The 21992-nt window shown below is 44.0% G+C and overlaps 1 protein-coding gene across 2 annotated transcripts in view; it reads right to left on the bottom strand.

Annotated features, from left to right (window-relative positions):
* LOC126145920 (uncharacterized) overlaps positions 1-21992 on the bottom strand; it is a 202597-nt gene that overhangs the window by 61267 nt on the left and 119338 nt on the right. For both annotated transcript variants that reach the window (XM_049915588.1, XM_049915589.1), the window contains exon 3: positions 19973-20131. In XM_049915588.1, coding sequence (XP_049771545.1) covers positions 19973-20131 — 159 coding nt within the window. The remainder of the gene's footprint in view (positions 1-19972; positions 20132-21992) is intronic.

Raw genomic sequence — 21992 nt, 5'->3', positions numbered from 1 at the left:
CGACCTGGGACCGGACCGCAGCGACACACAGATGCACGCCAAGACCGTAGGATCCTACGCAGTGCCGTAGGGGACCGCACCGCCACTTCCCAGCAAATTAGGGACACTGTTGCTCCTGGGGTATCGGCGAGGACCATTCGCAACCGTCTCCATGAAGCTGGGCTACGGTCCCGCACACCGTTAGGCCGTCTTCCGCTCACGCCCCAACATCGTGCAGCCCGCCTCCAGTGGTGTCGCGACAGGCGTGAATGGAGGGACGAATGGAGACGTGTCGTCTTCAGCGATGAGAGTCGCTTCTGCCTTGGTGCCAATGATGGTCGTATGCGTGTTTGGTGCCGTGCAGGTGAGCGCCACAATCAGGACTGCAAACGACCGAGGCACACAGGGGCAACACCCGGCATCATGGTGTGGGGAGCGATCTCCTACACTGGCCGTACACCACTGGTGATCGTCGAGGGGACACTGAGTAGTGCACGGTACATCCAAACCGTCATCGAACCCATCGTTCTACCATTCCTAGACCGGCAAGGGAACTTGCTGTTCCAACAGGACAATGCACGTCCGCATGTATCCCGTGCCACCCAACGTGCTCTAGAAGGTGTAAGTCAACTACCCTGGCCAGCAAGATCTCCGGATCTGTCCCCCATTGAGCATGTTTGGGACTGGATGAAGCGTCGTCTCACGCGGTCTGCACGTCCAGCACGAACGCTGGTCCAACTGAGGCGCCAGGTGTAAATGGCATGGCAAGCCGTTCCACAGAACTACATCCAGCATCTCTACGATCGTCTCCATGGGAGAATAGCAGCCTGCATTGCTGCGAAAGGTGGATATACACTGTACTAATGCCGACATTGTGCATGCTCTGTTGCCTGTGTCTATGTGCCTGTGGTTCTGTCAGTGTGATCATGTGATGTATCTGACCCCAGGAATGTGTCAATAAAGTTTCCCCTTCCTGGGACAATGAATTCACGGTGTTCTTATTTCAATTTCCAGGAGTGTATATACTCTTCTAGCAGCAGTTTATCTTAGGTCGCTGGAACACCGAAGTGTGCCTGGTGCCTGGAAAAAAGCGCAGGCCAGTCCCGTTTTCAGGAATTCCAGGGAAATGAGATAGGACCATTGCTGTTTACAATGCATATAAATCATCTAGCGGAATGTTTCGGTATCTCTTTAAGGTTGTCTGCAGATGATGTGATTGTCTGTCAGAAGATAGCAACGCCAGAAAACAATAACGATTTGCAAAATGAACTATAGAGGATTGATGACTGCTGCAGAGACTGGCAGTTGACTCGGAGCGTAAATAAATGTAACATATTGCGCATAAGCAAAAAAAATCCGCTACGAAACAATTGCGCTCATAACCATTTTACTGCCATATTATGATGTCCTTTGCGTCTCCATTTCCCGCAATCCGTTGCTTCTTTCTTAGTGTTGCTGTGTGTGCTGCCGTCCATCACATCATGTAAGATCTGAAATCTCTTCCTCCCTTGTCTCCTCTTTCAATTCACATACTCTCATAAGACCGTTTTCATAAGCCCCCTCATTCTTTTTAATATATGTCCAATGCAGTTTCGTTTCCTTCCCTTTACTACATCCACTCCTCTCAGTACCCCTTCATTTTTCACTCCATCCGTCCAACTTACTATTTCCATCTTCCGCCATGTCCACATCTCAAAAGCCTCCAGCCTTGCTCTTCTTTCTTCCTCACTGGCCACGCTTCAGCATTATACAAAAGGTAACTCCATACAAAACATTTTATTAGAATTTTCCACAAATCATTGTCGACATTGCTGTAGAAAATTCTCCTTTTCTTATAAAACGTCTCTTTCGTCATTTCTTTCCTTGTTTTAATTTCTGCGTTGCTCTTCCAGTCGCTTTCTATCCAGCTTCCCAGGTATTTAAGCCTTTGCACATGTTCTAATACTTCTCCATTCAGTATTATCTTCACCTTTTTATTTCCTCCTAGTGCCATTACTTTTTTTTCCTTTCCTTTAGCTTCAGAGGTATCCAGGATAATCTGTAACTGTTGTTTACCTGTTGCTGGGAAGACCATATCGTCTACAAACCTCAAACACCATATTGTTCTTCCTCCAATTATTTCCCCCTAGTCGTCTGGTGGGCAATAGTTAATCATATTTTCTAAGTACAGACTGAAAAGTGTAGGAGACAGACAGCAGCCTTGGCTTACTTAATTTCCTAGTTCTATCCAGTTGGAACGTTCTTCTCTCACTTTTAGTGACACCTTTCGATGTAAATATAATGATATCATAAGGCGTCTGGTTTTCCATATCACTCTATTTTCCCTAATTATAGTTGCAAGCTTATGAGTCTGTCCCAGACCTCACTGTCCAAGGTCTTTTCCAAGTCTATATAACACATATATAGGTGATAAAATAAAAGACGGAAATATATCAGAATGCTGCTATAATTGTTAACTGCTAGACATTTTGCATTAGCAGTAGGCCTACATCGGCATTAATGCCGTCTTCAGGCTCTCTGCAACCAAATACGCTTTGTTAAAAGTTGTAACATTGTAATTAATAACAATTTTGTTTTATTGTCTGCTAGTACTTACTTCCATATTGCATGGTGACGTTGTCGCTGTCCTATAATCTTACTGTTGAATAAGTCGTTTCCAACTGCAGATAATTTTTGAAATATTCATCTTAATCTCTGTTAATTTCTGTTGTTTGGAGATATAAGCTTATCGCTCGGATATACTATTGTGGATTTGTTTTGCTGCGATTGACAGCTAATCCAGCGATGCTTTATGGTACCACACTATGGGGTACTTCCTGCGCATGATATGCATAAAACCATACAGCATCTCTGGATTAGCTGTCAGTCGTAGCTGTCAAACCAACAACAGTATGACCTGACTTAACATCTGCGAACAACAGCAATTAATAGAGATTAAGAGAAATATTTAAAAACTTGGCTGCATTTGGAAACGACCTATGCAACAGTAAGATTATAAGACAGCGACAGCGCCATGATGCAGTGTGGAAGTAAATACTTGCACACAGTGAAACAAAACTGTTGTTAGCTATAATCTCACAACTTATATTTGGTTGCAAGTGCCTGAAGATGGCGATAATGCCGAAATAGGCTTATTGCTAATGTAAAATGTCTAGCAATTAACAATTATAGCAGCATTCTGATACATTACCGTCTTTCGTTTTATTATGCCAGTACATCTGCCGTTCTGAGGACCAAGAGAAAATATAAGCATATATATATATATATATATATATATATATATATATATATATATATATATATCCGCTTTCAGTAAACCGCTCACCCAAAACTCGCATGAATCCTATTGTATTCCTTGCGCCTGTATTCCATCTACAAACAAACTGTTCTTTAGGTAGATTCTCCTCCATCAGCTCTTCCAGTCATTTATTAATGATTCTTAACATAACTTTGGGAGAATGTGAAATAAGGCTAACATTTGTCATGTGCTCACTGCACCTCTTGGTTCCTTGTTTCTTTGGTACTGGAATCATTACTGTTGACAGAAAGTTTTCTGACCATTCACCACTGCCATATATTTTGTTACGTAACCTCACTATATATATTGGTCCTCCTTGGTTAAAGTATTTTAGTATTTTTCCTGGTACTGTAACCATATCTACTACTTCCCATTTCTTTGCTGTTATTGCATTCATTACTTTTTTCTCTATGATTGTTGGTTCCTTCTCGTCGTCATTTACGCTGTTCGCTGGGTGAAGTTCACACTTGTTGATTTGCAGTCTGTATCATATAGCTCCTTTAAATAGTCTTGACCTCCCTGAAGGACGTCCTCACGATATTTGTACACTAAATTTTCATCTTTGCTGAGAATTTCCATAAATTCTTGGTCTGTTTTGATCCTATGTAGTAGTGTTTACTCTGTTGTACAGTAAATCGTGTTTTCCCCTCTCTCCAGTTCTTCAATTGATTCGCACTCCTCTTTTAGCCGTTTTTCCCTGGCCTGTTCTGTTTCTCTGTGCAATGCGTTATTCAGTCTTCTGTAGAGTTTTTTTGTATCTTCATTGTTTTTGTTTTTTAATTTCCTTCTCTCCTCCATCTTCTAAATCATTTCCTGTGTGACTCAAGACTTTTTTGCCCTTTTCCAGTTTACATATCCCATACTTTTCTGTCCCCTTTGTAAGATTCCGTCTTTCAACATATTCTAATACTCGTTGACACTTTCAGATGGTACTTTGTCTAGTAATGTGTGAATGAGTTCAAGTGAGAGCATTTCCAGAATTCTTTCTCTCCTGGATCTTATCTTCTCTAGGTTCCACTTCTTCACCATGGCAGCTATCTTCAGCTTTTTTTTTAAATTTTATTTCTATGCCTACCATAAGTAAATCATTGTCGCTAATAATATCTGCACCTGGTAAAGCGTGCATCTTTTTGATTCCATTTCTATACCTTCCTTTCACAAGTCTAAGATCGATTTGGTTTCTATATTTATCCCCTGGACATTTCCAAGTGTAGATCCTCTTACTGTGATGCTTGAACTACTAGCTGTCTTTCCCTGTAGGAGTCAATAAGCCGTTCACCTCTGTGATTCCTACTTCCAAAACCATGACTGCCTACTGTGGTTTCCTGCTTCTCATCTCCCACAATGACTTTCCAATTGCTCATTACTATTTTGCTGCATTCTTGATTCTCATCCATTACTTTCTCTATGGGGCTAAATGTTTCCTCTATGAGTTGCTCATCATGTTCTGAAGTTGTTATATGCATGCGAATAATTAATATAACTTTTTTTTACTCCTTTCAGCCTTCACCAGTAACCCTGTCACTTGCATAATCTACATTTTCCATACACTTAGCCAGTTCCTTCGTCATCATCACCCCTACTCTATTTCTTCTTTTTATTTGTTCTCCTGAGTAGTATACAGGGTGTGCCCCAAAAGCTCCCAGAATGATTTTTGGTAGTTGGCAACTCTGGCTGATGGGGTGGAGCTTTGGGCAGAGACGTTGGTAGGAGATCGAAACTAGACCGGTATCAGTGCCTGCGGGCAGTTGTTAAGGATGAGTCACGCTCTGTGCAGAGGTATCTACTGCACACTCGTCGAGGAAAAATGGACTAGTTTTTGGAGCGGCGTTATGCAATCAAGTTCTGTGTGAAATTGGGAAAAAACGGGTATGAGACGCTCGAAATGCTTCAGGGAGCCTGCAGTGACAGGGTGATGAAACAAAGCCAGAAGTTCATGTTCTGGGAAGGTCGGCAGGCCGTCAACGGCGTTGACCGCTCGGGACGCCCGTCGACATCACAAACGGACGACTCGGTGCAAAAAGTGAGTCAAGTTGTGGACAAGGACAGACGATTAAGTGTTCGGATGATTGCAGAGGAGTGTGGAATACCCGAAACAATCGTTCACCGCATTTTAATTGAGGAACCTCAAATGAGGAGAGTCTGTGCGAAAATGGTGCGTAAAGTCCTGGCGAATGATACGAAGGAGCAGAGTTTGTTGAAGTGCCAGGAATTGTATGAACGCTGTGAAACGGACCCAGAATATTTGGACAGAGTGATCGCAGTGGACAAGACGTCGATTTTTGAGTATGATACCGAATCAAAATGTCAGCGCAGTGGGTCGCCCACCAAAGAGTTTCCTCACCCAAAAAAGCAAGGGTGATAAAATTGCGAATCCAGGCAATGCCCATCGCGTTTTTTTGGCAGAAAAGATGTGGTTCACAGTGAATTTGTGCCACAAAGACGAATAGTCACCGGCCGCGGTGGCCGAGCGGACGGTCGCAGGTTCTAATCCTGCCTTGGGCATGGATGTGTGTGATGTCCTTAGTTAGCTTTAAGTAGATCAAAGTTCTAGGGGACTGATGACCTCAGAAGTTGAGTCCCATAGTGCTCAGAGCCATTTGAACCATTTTGACAAATAGTCAACAAGCAGTTTTACTGTCAAATGTTCAATCGGTTGTGTAACAGGATTCGACGCATCCGAATAGAAATTTGCGACAATTGGCACGTGCACCATGACAATGCATGAGGCTACACCGCGCTCATTGTTTCCGAGTTGCTGGCCAAAATGGGTGTGGTATCGCTGCCCCTGCCGCCGTAAAACCCCAATCTGGCACCAACGGACTTCTTTTTGTTCCCAAGGATCAAAAGAACCATGAAAGAAACTCGGCATGGGCCGCTGGAAGCGGCAAAAGTAGCTTCGACCACCAAACTGAGGGAGATTCTGATTGACGGCTTCCAGGGCGCCTTCAGTGGTTGGGTGAAGCGTTGGCAATAGCGCATCGAAGCAGGGGAAGAATAATTTGGAAAGTGCTGAACAGATTGTAAACTGATATTGAACAAATGATTTGAAAAACTCATTTTGGGAACTTTTGGGACAGACCCTGTATTATGTATTCATGTAACTGCAATTTCCGCATCCATCGCATCTTACCTCAAACTCCAACAAAGTTCGTATTGTTCTATTCGCCCTCTCTCTTAAGGTTTTATAGTTTTCCTGCTTGTCACAGTGTTCTGGTATCCAGGTACTAATCCTTGCTTTGATACTACGCCTTCTTTCAAGTTTTCATACCCGCTCCCCTGTAGATCCGAGTGGGAGATTACTTCGGATATTTATTTAACATGAGAGGAAACGATATTCTAAATATAAAATGGACACTACTTCATAATGGGAAAATAATTTACGGTGGTATTCTGTTCCCCCCGCATTTCTAGAGACCGTCCCTAACGTACAGACATCATCGGCAGCCGCTCGCTCCGAGTCAGACAACTACACTATTGATCAAATATTACTGGAAATAGTAGAAACAGTAAAATATATAGGAGTATCTATCTACAGCATCCTTAAGTGGAACGACAACTTAAAAGAAATAGTAGGAAAATCAGAGGCTCGACTGAGGTTCACGGGAACAAACTTAAGAAAATGTAATTCGTCTGCTAAAGAAGAGGGGTACAAAGCACTTGTTTCACCGATTCTTGGGTATTGCTCATTAACCTGGGTCCCTTATAAAATAGGGCTGACAGAAGAGATGGAGAAGATGCAAGAAAGAGCGCCGCTTTTCGTCACAGGATCGTAGGACCGTTTGAGAGCATTGCGGAAATACTCAAAAAACTCTAGTGACAGAGGCTACAAGAGAGAAGTTGTGCTTCACGGCAAGTTTTACTATTGAAGTTTCCATAGAGTACATTCCCGGAAGCGTCGGACAATATATTATTTTGTCTCACACACGTTTCGTGAAATGACCACAACGAGAAAATTCGAGAAGATAGATCTAACATGGAGGCTTCCAGACAATCATTCTTTCAACGTGCAATTCGCGAATGGGACAGGGAAAGGAGGGAGGGGGGGCCTGGATCAGCACCACGACTACATGCACCACCTACCACCAGGGGTGTTGCGGAGTACTGATGTAGATGTAGAACTGCAGCAAACCATTTGTATCTTTATGGGTCGCTATGAAACTTCATCTACATCTACGTGATTACTCTGCTATTCACAATAAAGTGCCTGGTAGAGGGTTCAATGAACCACCTTCATGCTGTCTCTCTACCGTTCCGCTCTCGAACGGCACGCGGGAAAAACGAGCACTTAAATATTTCCGTGCGAGCCCTGATTTCTCTTGTTTTATCGTGATGATCATTTCTCCCTATGTAGTTGGGTGCCAACAGAATGTTTTCGCAATCGGAGGAGGAATCTGGTGATTGAAATTTCATGAGAAGATCCCGTAGCAGCGAAAAACGCCTTTGTTTTAATGATTGCCACTCCAATTCACGTATCATGTCTGTGACACTATCTCCCCTATTTCGCGATAATACAAAACGAGCTGCCCTTCTTTGTACTTTTTCGATGTCATCCGTCAATCCCACCTGATGCGGATCCCACACCGCACAGCAGTAGTCCAGAATAGGGCGGACAAGCGTAGTGTAAGCAGTCTCTTTGGTAGACATGTTGCACCTTCTAAGTGTTCTGCCAATGAATCGCAGTCTTTAGTTTGCTCTACCCACAATATTATCTATGTGATCGTTCCAATTTAAGTTATTTGTAATTGTAATCCCTAAGTATTTAGTGGAATTTACAGCCCTCAGAATTGTGTGGCTTATCGCGTAATCGAAATTTAGCGGATTTCTTTTAGTACTCATGTGAATAACTTCGCACTTTTATTTATTCAGGGTCAATTGCCACTTTTCGCACCATACAGATATCTTATCTAAATCATTTTGCAAGTCGTTTTGATCATTTGATGACTTTACAAGACGTAAATGACAGCATCATCTCCAAACAATCTAAGACGGCTACTCAGATTGTCTCCTACGTCGTTCATGTACATTAGGAACAATAGAGGGCCTATAACGCCGGAAATTACTTCTGTTTTACTCGATGACTTTCCGTTTATTACTACAAACTGTGACCTTTCTGACAGGAAATCACGAATCCAGTCGCACAACTGAGGCGATACTATTTAAGCACGCAGTTTGGTTAGAAGACGCTTGTGAGGAACGGTGTCGAAAGCCTTCTGGAAATCTAAAAATGTGGAACCAATTTGACATCCCCTGTCGATAGCACTTATTACTTCATGAGTATAAAGAGCTAGTTGTGTTTCACAAGAACGATATTTTCTGAATCCGTGCAGACTATATGCCAATAAATTGTTTTCTTCGAGGTACTTCATAATGTTCGAATACAGTATATGTTCTAAAACCCTACTGTAAATCGACGTTAGTGATATAGGCCTGTAATTCAGCGGATTACTCCTACTACCCTTTTTGGGTATTGGTGTGACTTGAGCAATTTTCCAGTCTTTAGATACGTATCTTACTATGAGCGAGTGGTTGTATATAATTGCTAAATATGGAGCTATTTTATCAGCATACTCTGAGAGGAACCTGACTGGTATACAATCTGGGCCGTAGGCCTTGCCTTTATTAAGTGATTTAAGCTGCTTTGTTATACCGAGGATATCTACTTCTATATTTCTCATCTTGGCAGTTGTTCTTAATTGGAATTCAGGAATATTTACTTCGTCTTCTTTGGTGATGGAGTTTCGGAAAAACGTTTTTAATAACTCTGCTGTAGTGGCACTGTCATCAGTGACTTCACCGTTGTTATCGCGCGGTGAAGGTATTGATTGTGTCTTGCCAGAGGTGTGCTTTATGTGTGAACCTGACCTATCAGCGGTTAACAAATAGGTCAAGGATGAAAATGCGGAATATATCTGGTAATAATTTCAGAGGCATTGCAGACCATATGCCAACAGCCTTGCCACAGTGGTAATACTAGTTCCCGTCAGATCACCGAAGTTAAGCGCTGTAGGGCTTCGTTAGCACTTGGATAGGTGACTGGTCTGCTGACCGCTGATGGCGAGTGCGCTTGTGAGGAAAACTGAGTAACTACTTGATTAAGAAGTAGCGGCTCAGCTCACGAAAACTGACAACTGCCAGGAGAGGGAGCGGTGTGCTTAACACCTGCCCCTCTATATCCGCATCCAGTGGCGCCTATATCCTAAGGATGACGCGACGGTCTGTCAGCATTGCTGGGCCTTCCGAGTTGTGTTCGGACGGAGTTTTTGTATTGTAGATCACATGTTAGACTCAGTGGTGCCTTGGAATATGGTGAAGATTAGGAAGGACTCTCCACGGTTCAATAAAAATATAATGAAGAAGAAGCTAGACTTAAAACGAAGACAAAACCTTGCTCACAAACAAAAATTAAAGAAATCAAAACAAGCATAAGGTTAACTGTAATCAACGTATTGGAAGCAAGATATTAAGCGGACACTAGACGGTCAATAACACTGTGTTTCGGACTGTTGACAAATACGCTGATGCTGTGATAATTGCTCTACTTTGTTGCAAGCAGAAAAAAGTGAGGATGAAAAATTGGGTCAAGTAGGCTCAAAGTTCACTCACAAAAATTTTTTGAGAGATTTGAGATTGAATGAAAAGAAAAATGAAAGTTTACATAACTTTTTATGATGGCGCAACATGTGATCCGTTACTGGAAATGGCTGTCAGAATACAAAGGCTCTTGCCACTCCCCCGCCCCCCTCCCTCTCTGAATCTGGAGTAAGGTGTTTTTATTCATCACAAAAATTTTATACAATTCTAGAAGTGATTTCGCATGCTTTAGCTAAACCTCTCGTTTACACGAATGTAGCACTACCTGGCCTTACGAAAGAAGCTGTGTCTCCTGACATGTCCAGTGGTCAGGTGCAACAGCAGTTAACTGAGCCTGTACTGAGTTTGCCAGTGAGGCGGCGCACCATCTTGCCGCCAAAGTTCGGTGGTTCAGCATTTTCCAACTGAGCAAAGGTCCATAGTTATGGCGCATCAAGATAAGAAGCGCCAGTTACTGTTGCTTTACCAAAAAAGAAAATCCTATAAACTTTCCACCGGAATACGACACAAAAAACATTCAATTTTGGGGAGTTTCGTTGCAATTGCACCATTCTGTTAGGGTTTCTTGACCTCCAGATGCGCACATTATGTGTGTTCACATTTCCACTTAGGTGAGACGTCGATTCATCACTAAAGACGACACGATCCAAACTATCTTCATCATCATGCAACAACGTTTCCTTTGCAAAATTGGTATGTAAACCTGTCTGCAGGTTTTAGAGCTTGTAAAAACTGCAAACGATAAGGACGTGGTTGTAAGCGTCTGTTTAAAAGTCTGCATATAGACGTTACTGGAACTGGTAATTGACGGCTAGCTTTCCACACTTTTTGGGGATACGAGTGGAAGACTCTCTCACTCGTTCAGCATATTCTTCAGTCACTCTTGAGTGTACTGTACTCTGATCTTTGAAAAGACAGCCAGTTTTTTTCAAATTGATGATACTTTCTATAGATGCCATTATCACTTAGAGGGTTGCAATGGAACTTAATAGGGAAAGCACGTGCACTGGACCAACAGATTCAGTCCTTGCAAACTGTAAACCACAAAAATCTTTCTGTTCAGTAACTGCCATCTTTGTTACTAGCGCTTTCTGACGGAAGACACAGGAACAGTGCATGGAGATGCACGCAGAAGACAATTAAAACTGTTTGAGTAGCTCTGTCATTTGATGCGTTGGTTATGGACTGGATTTAATAAATGCTACGAAGCATTGAAACCCCGCTATTGAAACACCCAGTATTCCTGGACATAGCAATATATTTCAAAAGGTTTTTATGTTCTCAATACTACTGTGCAACGTCTAACATCACCCCCACATATTCCATGTTATTGAGCATCAAGAAATATTGCGCAATATTATTGATCATCAAGGGGACGATTTACCCACTGAATTCTCACAGAACGTTTTTATTATGCTTAAAATCAACCAGTGGAAGTTGTCTGCCCAAATGCACTTTGGTCAAGGCGGATTACAAGCGGTAGACGACAAAATTAAGGCACAAATCTTAAATTATACCTTTCGACTGTGGCACGAATGCAAAAATGACACATATAAAAATAATTTAAAGTGTGGCACAGATGGGAGTCCACATTTCAATCTGTTCCATTCCAGTCTGATGCAACGTCATTCCAGAAATGCATCTTTTGAAATTTGAATTTAAAATTGAGCATATAATTAAAATCTCAGTGCAAAGGCTAAAGTAGCTCTGCATATGGCGCAAACTTCCAGTCATAGAGCAAAATAAACTCGTTATCCATAACTCAAAAATTATTTCTGGGCAGCAAATAAGGGACGTGATGATACTTTATGGCGGACAGAGCTGTTAGAAAGACTTATGATGAACTTAAAGCCCACAGTGCTACAGGTACAAAATCAGGGAAAGGATATGATGGTAATAATTGGGACACGCAAGTCACCGATATAGCATTTAACTAAAAGAGGTACACTTGGCCGTTGAGCGACATAAAATTATTATACTCGTAATAATTTAATTTAAAAAATAATTATAAAAAGTAGTGTGGTAAGCTAAGTTTTTCATTTATTTGTGTTTAAATACTTTTAGGCGCAGAATAGTAACGGTGGAAATTAGAAAAATATTATCGAAACTCACATTGCTTCAGGCAAATTCAAGTCGTACCAGAAACAGTGGCGGAAGCAGGAAGCGCATTATGTCGCAAGTAGTCCTGGTGTTGTACTCCTGTAGAAAGAAACCATGGCAGCAAGCAAGCTAGCGGTTAAATTAACTTCTCCTTCTTCGGGTTGTTGAAGTACTCGATGGCTGGTGTATCCTCAGGGGGAGGCTTCTTTCTTCTCAGCCGCCATTCTTCCTTCAACCAGTTTCCTTAAATACGGAAAATATGTACACAGTTGTCAGGGTTGAATACAGGATTGGTATTTGTGATCCTAAGCTCCGTCTTCGGTATGACACCAATCGTGAGGTCGCGAACTTCGCGGACATCATGTGGTTTATGGGGAAGAGGAGGTTTAGGAATGTCCGGAGGGGTAAAAGGATATGGGTTGTTTAGGCGTGGGTACGTCCCGTTTCGAAATTACACGGATATCTTCTTTAGCACAGCCTGCACGCTGCTCTCGTTTGGGAGCGGCAGGCATTCGTGCAATTCTTCCTCCTGCTCTTCCTCATCGTGTGAGGTTGTCTCGGTGGGCGTCTCTTCGTCTTGCGTCTGCTGATCAGTCTCTCCATCGGGAGGGGGAGCAGGCGTCTCCATAGCCTTACGCTAACTTCCTTTAAATACTCCAGTACTCCAGATTTTGTCACGAGTTGATCATTCGGACCGATGGCATTCACAGCAATAGCTCTCGATCCCATGTTTACGATACTGTAGTGGATCTATCTCCTAGATGCTCCGGCACAGTCTATGAACTAGCCGAAGATGTACTCAAATTAATGGCCTCCACCAGGTGAACTTCACGCTGCTCATTGCACACCATCTACTGATGGAGAAACTGCTGTCTTCCGATAGTGCTGTCAAAACCGGAGTGCAAGGTGGAAGGCAGCAACATGGCCTCTTGGAGTCTGCGTTCCTGTTTAACACCGAGAGACCTTTGGGTGCTGAAAGCTACCAGGGTTAGGGAGGAGATCAACCGACCATACGACTACCGACACCAGCTACATCGCGGATGGATCATCAAGGGTCACTATAGAATTCAGAGTGGGATCCGTGTTGGAGTGAACAGCCACCGTCCCGAACACCGCCAGGATTTCCGATATCACCTTCTGGGCCTGCAAACGCTGGGCTGACTCGACGGAAGTCAGCTAGAACCCAACATGCAGTTGAATTAGCAACAGCCAAGAAGAAGGACGACTTGTAAACATTGAGAATAAAGAACTGAACTCTAATAATGTCTTATTGGCGTCGTTGGCACTTCACAGCTTCCCAACAGCTATCCTGACTCCACGCAGAGGTGTCTCTGCTCGGCCCTTTGCAGTGCTTTCAGCAGTTCTTTTGAACTCAAGTTATGCAAAACAGCGTGCACCATGCAGCGTGTATCAACGAGCGGGTAGTTGCCGAAGAGCTCCAACCAGGAGGCAGAATAGCGGCACTCTGAACAGAGAGAGGTAAGCGCATTTTGTGATACCTGCCATAGCAGACCGTATGTGAACCGTGCGTGGCTCGTGTTCCCGCCATCATGTATTTTACATCCTGTTTTTAACGTACTTCCACCTCACTACGTTAATTTAAATTACTACTGTCACTGAATTGCTGCTTTGCCTGACCGTGACCAGCGGTAGCAAAAAATGGTTCAAATGGCTCTGAGCACTATGGGACAACATCTGTGGTCATCAGTCCCCTAGGACTTAGAACTACTTAAAACCTAACTAACATAAGGACATCACACACATCCATGCCCGAGGCAGGATTCGAGCCTGCGACCGTAGCGCCAGCAGTAGCAGCGCATATCTATATATCCCCTCTCGTAGTATCTTTGCTTGACTGCTATTACTGCCCGATCACTGTCTGTCGTAAGAGAGATCGAGTTGGGAGTTCGGGATGCCAGTCAGTTGGAACGTGTCTGGAGCGCAATCCGGACCTGCTAGTTGGGGAGTTGCAATGCAGCAATAGTGCAGTCGGGTTGGAGCAGCAGTGAGGTCTGCGTCGACATGGCTCACCCGACCATTGCCGCCATGCATCACTTGAACCGGGCCGCGGTCTTGGTCGATCGTCGGTCGGTCGTCCTACTGGACGACGCGTTTTGGCTCGCCGATCGTTCATGAGTCGGCTGTGTGTGTGTGCATCGATTCCCGATTTGTCTTCGAGCGTGCTTAGTTACTGTTGTGTATCGTTCAGTTCTTTGTGTGTTTGTCAAGTTGTGTGTGTAATTGGTGTTATTTTCACTGGCGACTATTTTAGATGTTGTCGGCATTCTGAGAGGAGTCGGTCGGTTGCTGCGGACCAGGGAAGTTATCTCCATCCGGTGCAGTCGGCTGGGTCTGCTGGGGGTCGCTGCGCAGTGTCAGAGCGTGTGTGGAGCTGTCTGATCGCTACGAGCTTCGTGGTTCACCAACCCAGAACGTCAAAGTTCAGTAGTGGTTTTAACTACCCAAGCCACGTCCATTCATGTTGTGTGGTTCGTTTCGGTGGTTCGCAGTTGGGGATGTTTTCCTGTGAGCAACACCGAGTGTTTCTATTGGGGAAATTTAGCTGCTATGTGTTGCAATTAACTATATTGCTTAACTACAATTCAAGTGCACCAGCGGAATTTTCTGCCTTGTGGCCGTTACTGTTCCAGTTACCTGCCATGGCCACTAATGTAATTTTAGGCAGTGTCCTTCCGTCACCTGTTGTCGCTGTCCAGCACGATGTGTAATTTTGACAGCTTAATACATATACATATTTGTCTGTAGATAATCACGCCAGTCACATTTTGTGTTTGAATTCTCATGTACCGATTGGTGGCAAGCAAATCGTTGTGTCGGTCGGTCAGTGGCTGTCCCCTGGTTGGGTTCCGACTGATCAAGTGTAGTTGGGCTCACCACCTGCCTCACCTAAGTGAACGAGGGCAGACCGACCCACTGGAGGCTTCTGAGTGCTGTTGTCTTTACTGTCTTTCTCACCAATGTTTAATTGTCAGTTTATAATCTATCATAGCCAATGATAAAAGAAAAATTTCTTACTTTTACTGTGTTTTATGTAAAAAAGTTTGAATTCCGGCAAGTGGATATTTGCTAAAAGGTAATTGCCATTGTGTTGTCTTTTCTCTTAGTCTGGTGTCAGTTACTTAAAATTTAAGGCTTAAGGTTATTTTTTTTAATTTTGGTAAATTAATCGTGGGCCTTCAGCCTTGGAAATTTATTCTTAAAATTACCTTTCAAGCTTAAACATTACAGCTTGGAACCTTAGTCTAGAAATTACCTTTCAAGCTTAAACATTGCGCCCTTGCCTTTGAAAGGTTATGGTAATTTATTTTAAAATCTTGAAAATTTTACTGTGGGCCTTCAGCCGTTTGTATTGCACCTTGCATATGTCTGTTCTATCCACTTTTACCTTGAGGCTTTTTATGTTTTAATTATTTTACAGCCTATTTTAACTGCATTTTTATCTCGTTGATTTTTAAGATTTCTTGTTAGGAGGCCTTCAGCCGTGAAAGAATTGCATTTTGAGACTCGTAGTTGTAAAGGTTCGACCATGTGCCTCTTTGGTTGTAAATGTGTAATTAGATTATAAAAAACTACAATGTTGAGGTGAAACTTACCCCAACCTTATTTGGCCCTTTCCATAATCCCAGTCACCTGTTCTGCCCAGCGGGTTTAGCTGGCGTTTCACTGGTAGCAGAGCGTGGTTACACTCGTGCTTACCAACTTAGTTACGGTCAGTATCACTCTTGTTCCGATTGTGTCCGTGGCATCGTACTGTTTGGCTTGTTATTGTTTCAGGTGTTAAGATAATGGCAGTCAGACAGTGTCCGAGGATTGGCCTGCTGAGAAGAGAGCATCTCGTTTATGAGTTGGCAGTAAGGGGTCAGCCGACTGAGGGCAGTGCTCCAGAACTGGTAGCACGTTCGCGCGCTGGCATGCTGCAGCCGGTTGACGTCACGTCGGCTGTGATCGGAGAGACAGGAGCGGCAATTGGGTTTCCTTTAAGGCTATTGAAGGCCTTCAAGACACTATTTGTCTTCTAGAGGGAACCCAACCTGGTGACAGTCAGCTGGATTGAGTGCGGGCACTGGTAATCCGTTAAGTTCAGACATTACCTTCTGGTCTTAAAGTTCTGGTAGCTCTTTGGTCGTCTTGTGAGGCTTAGCTCAGTGCCTTCTACTGTGTAGGGTTGCCTGGGGCATGTTTCCTCTGCATTGTTGAAGTTCGAAGGGTGTCTCACTATTTTCCTTGTTGGCTTAGCAATGGCTGTGAATTGGTCGTCTTGCCAGACTTAGGTCGGTATCTTCCCGGGGCAGGGAAGTCAGGTAGCCAGTGGGCATGTTTCCTCTGCAGGGGTGGGTCCGACCGAGTGTTTCGCTTGCGGCCTTTGTCGACTACTATCTTGTGCCTGCTAGTTAAATTATTTCGGCATATCACCCCCGGGTTCGTGTTTGAGGGGTGGGAGGTTGAGCCGTGCATGGCTCGTGTTCCCGCCATCATGTATTTTACACCCTGTTTTTAACGTACTTCCACCTCGTTACGTTAATTTAAATTACTACTGTCACTGAGTTGCTGCTTTGCCTGACTGTGAACAGCGCTAGCAGCGCGTATCGATATATCCCTTCTCGTAGTATCTGTGCCGGATTGCTATTACTGCCCGGTCGTTGTCTGTCTTAAGGGAGTTCGGGTCGCGAGTTCGGGCTGCTAGCCAGTTGGTACGCGTCTGGAGCGCAGTCCGGACCTGCCAGTCGGGGAGTTGCAATGCGGCACTACTGCAGTCGGGTTGGAGCAGCAGTGAGGTCTGCATCGACATGGCTCGCCCAACCATTGCCGCCACGCATCACTTGAGCCGGGCCACGGTCTTGGTGGATCGTCAGTCGGTCGTCCTACCGGACGGCACGTTTTGGCTCGCCAGTCGTTCATGAGCCATCTGTGTGTGTGTGCATCGACTCCCGAAACGTCTTTGTGCGCGCTTAGTTACTGTTAGGTGTTGTTTCGGTCTTCATGCATGTGTTTGTCAGGTTGTGTGTGCAGTTGGTGTTATTTCCACTGACGACTATTTTAGAAGTTGTCAGCGTTCTGAAAGAAGTCGGTCGGTTGCTGCGGACCAGAGAAGTTATCTCCGCTCGGTGCAATCGGCTGGGTCCGCTGGCGGTCGCTGCGCAATGTCGGTGTGTGCATGGAGCTGTCCGATGGCTATGAGCTTCGTGGTTCACCGACCCAGGACGTCAAAGTTGAGTAGTGGTTTCAACTACCCAAGCCACGTCCATTAATGTTGTGATGGTTCCTTTCAGTGGTTCGCAGTTGGGGAGGTTTTCCTGTGAGCAACACCGAGTGTTTCTATTGCTGAAATTTAGTCGCTATGCGGTGCAATTAACTTTATTGGTTGACTACAATTCGAGTGCGCCAGCGGAATTTTCTGCCTTGTGGCCATTAGTGTTCTGGTTACATGCCCTGGCCACTGACGTAAATTCAAGGAGTGTTCTTTTTGGGTGAAGTTAGCTATATTACCTTATTTCAAATTCAAGTGTACCAGCGGAATTTTCTGCCTTGTGGCTGTTAGTGTTCCGGTTACCTGCCCTGGCCGCTAACGTAACTTCAGGCAGCGTCCTTTCCTCACCTGTTGCCACTGTCCAACATGGTGTGTAATTTTGTCAGCTAATACATACATCATTGCGGATTACCACGTTCGTAACCTTTTGTGTTTGAGTTGTTATGAACTGGTTGATGGCAAGCAAGTCGTTGTGTTGGTCGGTCAGTGGCTGTCCCCTGGTTGGGGTCCGACGGGTCAAGTGTAGTTGGACTCACCACCTGTCTCACCAAAGTGAACGAGGGCAGACCGACCTCCCTGGAGGCTTGTGAGTGCCATTGTCTTTATTGTCATTCCCACCAGTGTTTAATTATCTGTTTTCAGCTATTTAAAATTTAAGATTTATGGTTATATTTCTTTAAAAATTTTGGAAAATTAATTGTAGGCTTTTGGCCTTGTAACTTTATTCTTAAAATTATCTTTCAAACTTAAACATTCCGGCATTCTGCTTTTAAAATATTATGGTAATTTATTTTAAAATTTTGAATTTTAATTGTGGCCTTAAACCATTTGTATTGTGCCTTGCATATGTTTGTTCTATCTACTTTGCCTTGAGCCTTTACACCTAGCTGTGATATATGCTTTTTCAATTATTTTATTTGCTATTTTAACTGCATTTTTATCTTGTTGGTTTCTAAGATTTCTTGTTTCGAGGCCTTCAGCCGTGAAAGAGTTGCATTTGGTAAAGGTTCGGCTATGTGCCGCTTTGGTTGTAAATGTGTTATTAAATTACAATTAGAAGGTGAAAGTGACCCCAAACTTATTTGGCCCTTTCCACAATCCTAATTACCTGTTCTGCCCAGCGGGCTTAGCGGGCGTTTCGGTATGATCAGCAGAAAAAGTGAGATGATGTCTAACTCAACTACACGTAACGCCTCACAACCGCTACGTCACAAAACAAAGTAAACGCGAAATTTTAAAACAGCTCCTATCGCTCGACAGAGTGAAGGCCCCATTTCACAATGGGCTGTACGTAAGCTTCTGCATTGAATAAGTATGTACCTATCTCACAGACGTCCATTTCTTATACACTGTGCAACAATATTAAAGGATCACTTCTTCGAAACCCCGTAATTGTCTCCCATTGCGAAACATAAGTTTGAAATTTGACTCAATGGTGCCTACAACCTAGCTCCGTAATGGTGCAAAAGCGCGGCGCCCTGTGACGTCACCATGGAGCTAGGCGACGCTTCAAACAGCAAGGTGCCAACACATGCGAAAAAAAAAAAGCCATAGATCAGAAGTTCATCTGAGGTGTAAGGCGGCTTAATGATGACTCATTGCCACAAAATTTCACCACAATTCTGCTCAACACCACCATGGCCGTGTCACACGATTGGAAGGTCGTCACAGCCCCTCTTACACACATTTCACGCCATCTTTTGACGTCTCTGTGGCAGAGGTTAGAAGCGTGACACCAAGCGTTGAAACCACGCCGTATTCTTATGGATGGCCAAGGAAAACATTTCAGACCCACCGCCGCTCAGAACTGAGACGAAGAGGCCTCAGCGGGCAGTATAAAGGATGCTAATGAAACCACTCCTTTCGCTCGTGTGTGCGGGGGGGGGGGGGGGGGGGGGGGAGGATGAGGTTTGATTTCCACACTTTTCCCGACTGAAAGCTACAGTTCGCAATGCGATGAACAAGGGGGAGATCCTCTTGCGAACCTTTCACAGTGCTGACACCGTTGGACGTTTCAACCCTTCTCTCAGGACGTTGTGGGGCTGTATCCCCAGTGAACGTGTTCGCATCCCTTCGGAGTGCAGCGCGACCAAAATTTTTTCTCTCGTGTAGGAGCTGAAACCAATAGGGACCGTTTAAAACCATTTGAACGCGATCCGAAGCAGAAAAGGGCACCTGTGCATTTTCAGCCTTCCTGTTTTCTACTCTCCCTTGGCGTTATTACTCTGGATACACTTACAAATGGGTGAAAAAACGACAAAGGGTGCCTCTAAGATCTTCCAATTCGGTAACACCCTTGGTACCAACGACTCAACTTTCTTGTGCATTTTACAAATGTACCTGTCAGAAGCTTAGACGCAAATTCAGTCTGGCGACTGCTCTGTTGCCTGAAGGCAAGCAAACGCCACATAAGAGGTGTCGGACCGTCAGATGCTAGAGCAGCTCCTGAGCTGGTGTGAAATTTCCGAAGGTGCATTTCTAACGTGCTCAACAAATGAGTGTGGGTAGCACCATGAATATTGCCAAACATGATGTATTCTTTTTGCAGTTCTCTAAAGGCATCGCATAGTTTCAAAAAAACACATTAACTAAAAAAAATCTGCATCTTTTCCAGATGTACACATACTATTATGAGCCTAGCAACAACAATAGTTTTTCAGACATCTTAGGTTCTAATTACTGTTCATCCTTCTTAAGTGATAGTCATTTTAGTGTCCTGATGGAATACTTACAGGGGTCACTGGCTTTTTGTCCATGCCTATCGCCACAAAGAAAAGATCAAAGACCAAAGGAAAATTAGTCTTCGTGTACTCGTACGGTTTGGTGTAGTTCAGGTAGTAAATTTGACTCCATCCACCAGTACTGCCCCACTTGAAAGCGAGGATCTCCACCTGCAACGAAACCACTGCAAGTCAGCTTAGAACTGTTGTTGAAAAACTTTCTGAGTGAAGGTCACTAGGAGACAAGTCTGGAGAACACTTAGTCCAAACATGTACAAATATGTAGTGACCTTCCAAAAGCGCAACAGACTGCGTGTGAGCAAAAAGAAAGTAGTAAATTTAAAGAAATTGTTGCACCCGTCACTTAGCTAATGGAAACGATATACATCTCCGCAATACTTTCTTAACCAATGCAATGAAATGTCTTTACTATTCTGCAAACTCAATTTCCTGTATACATGATATATATATATATATATATATATATATATATATATATATATATATATATATACAGGGCTATTACAAATGATTGAAGCGATTTCATAAATTCACTGTAGCTCCATTCATTGACATATGGTCACGAAACACTACAGATACGTAGAAAAACTCAAAGTTTTGGTCGGCTGAAGTCGCACTTCAGGTTTCTGCCGCCAGAGCGCTCGAGAGCGCAGTGAGACAAAAAAGCAACATTTTTTTTTTAATGGTGAAGTGAACAGACACAATGTGCGAATCTAGGCGGTAGAGAATCAACACGCATTCGTGCAGCAAATTCGCAATTCACCAAAAGTTAACATGTTTTGTGCAATCTCACGGTTTAAAGTTTACGGGCCCTTTTTCTTCTGCGAAAAAAACGTTACAGGACACGTGTATCAGGACATGCTGGAAAATTGGCTCATGCCACAACTGGAGACCGACAGCGCCGACTTCATCTTTCAACAGGATGGTGCTCCACCGCACTTCCATCATGATGTTCGACATTTCTTGAACAGGAGATTGGAAAACCGATGGATCGGTCGTGGTGGAGATCATGATCAGCAATTCATGTCATGGCCTCCACGCTCTCCCGACTTAACCCCATGCGATTTCTTTCTGTGGGGTTATGTGAAAGATTCAGTGTTTAAACCTCCTCTACCAAGAAACGTGCCAGAACTGCGAGCTCGCATCAACGATGCTTTCGAACTCATTGATGGGGACATGCTGCGCCGAGTGTGGGAGGAACTTGATTATCGGCTTGATGTCTGCCGAATCACTAAAGGGGCACATATCGAACATTTGTGAATGCCTAAAAAAACTTTTTGAGTTTTTGTATGTGTGTGCAAAGCATTGTGAAAATATCTCAAATAATAAAGTTATTGTAGAGCTGTGAAATCGCTTCAGTCATTTGTAATAACCCTGTATATGACAGAAGTTATGGGATAGCGATATGCACATATACAAGTGACCGCAGTATCGCGTACAAGAGGTATAAAGGGGCAGGGCATTGAAGGAGCTGCCATTTCTAATCGGTGATTCATGCGAGAAGGTTTCCGACGTGATAACGGCCGCACGACAGGAACTAACAGACTTTGAACGTGGACTCGTAGCTGGAGCTAGGTGCATGGGGCATTCCATTTCGGAAATCTTAAGAAATTCAGTATTCAGAGATCCACGATGTAAAGAATGTGCCAAGAACATCAAATTTCAGGCATCACCTCTCAGCACGAACAGCGCAGTGGCCGACGGCCTTCGCTTATCGACCGAGAGCATCGACTTATGCCCAGAATTGTCCGTGCCAATAGACAAGCAATGCTGAGTGAAATAACCGCAGAAATAAATGTGGGACGTACGATGAATCTATGACGTACGAATCGATGGCGTCAGTGGGCCATGGCAGCAGACGACTGACGCGAGTGCCTTTGCTAAAATCACCGCATTGCCTGCAGCACCTCTCCTGGGCTTGTGACCATATCGGTTGGATAACAGACAGCTGGAAAACAGTAGCCTGATCAGGTGAGTCCCGATTTCAGTTACTAAGAGCTGGTGGTTTGGT

The sequence above is a fragment of the Schistocerca cancellata genome, chromosome 2, assembly GCF_023864275.1.
Source record: "Schistocerca cancellata isolate TAMUIC-IGC-003103 chromosome 2, iqSchCanc2.1, whole genome shotgun sequence".
In the NCBI taxonomy this organism is placed as follows: Eukaryota; Metazoa; Arthropoda; class Insecta; order Orthoptera; family Acrididae; genus Schistocerca; species Schistocerca cancellata.
The sequence above is the reverse complement of the archived record's forward strand: the minus strand, read 5'-3'. Positions and strand labels throughout refer to the sequence as shown.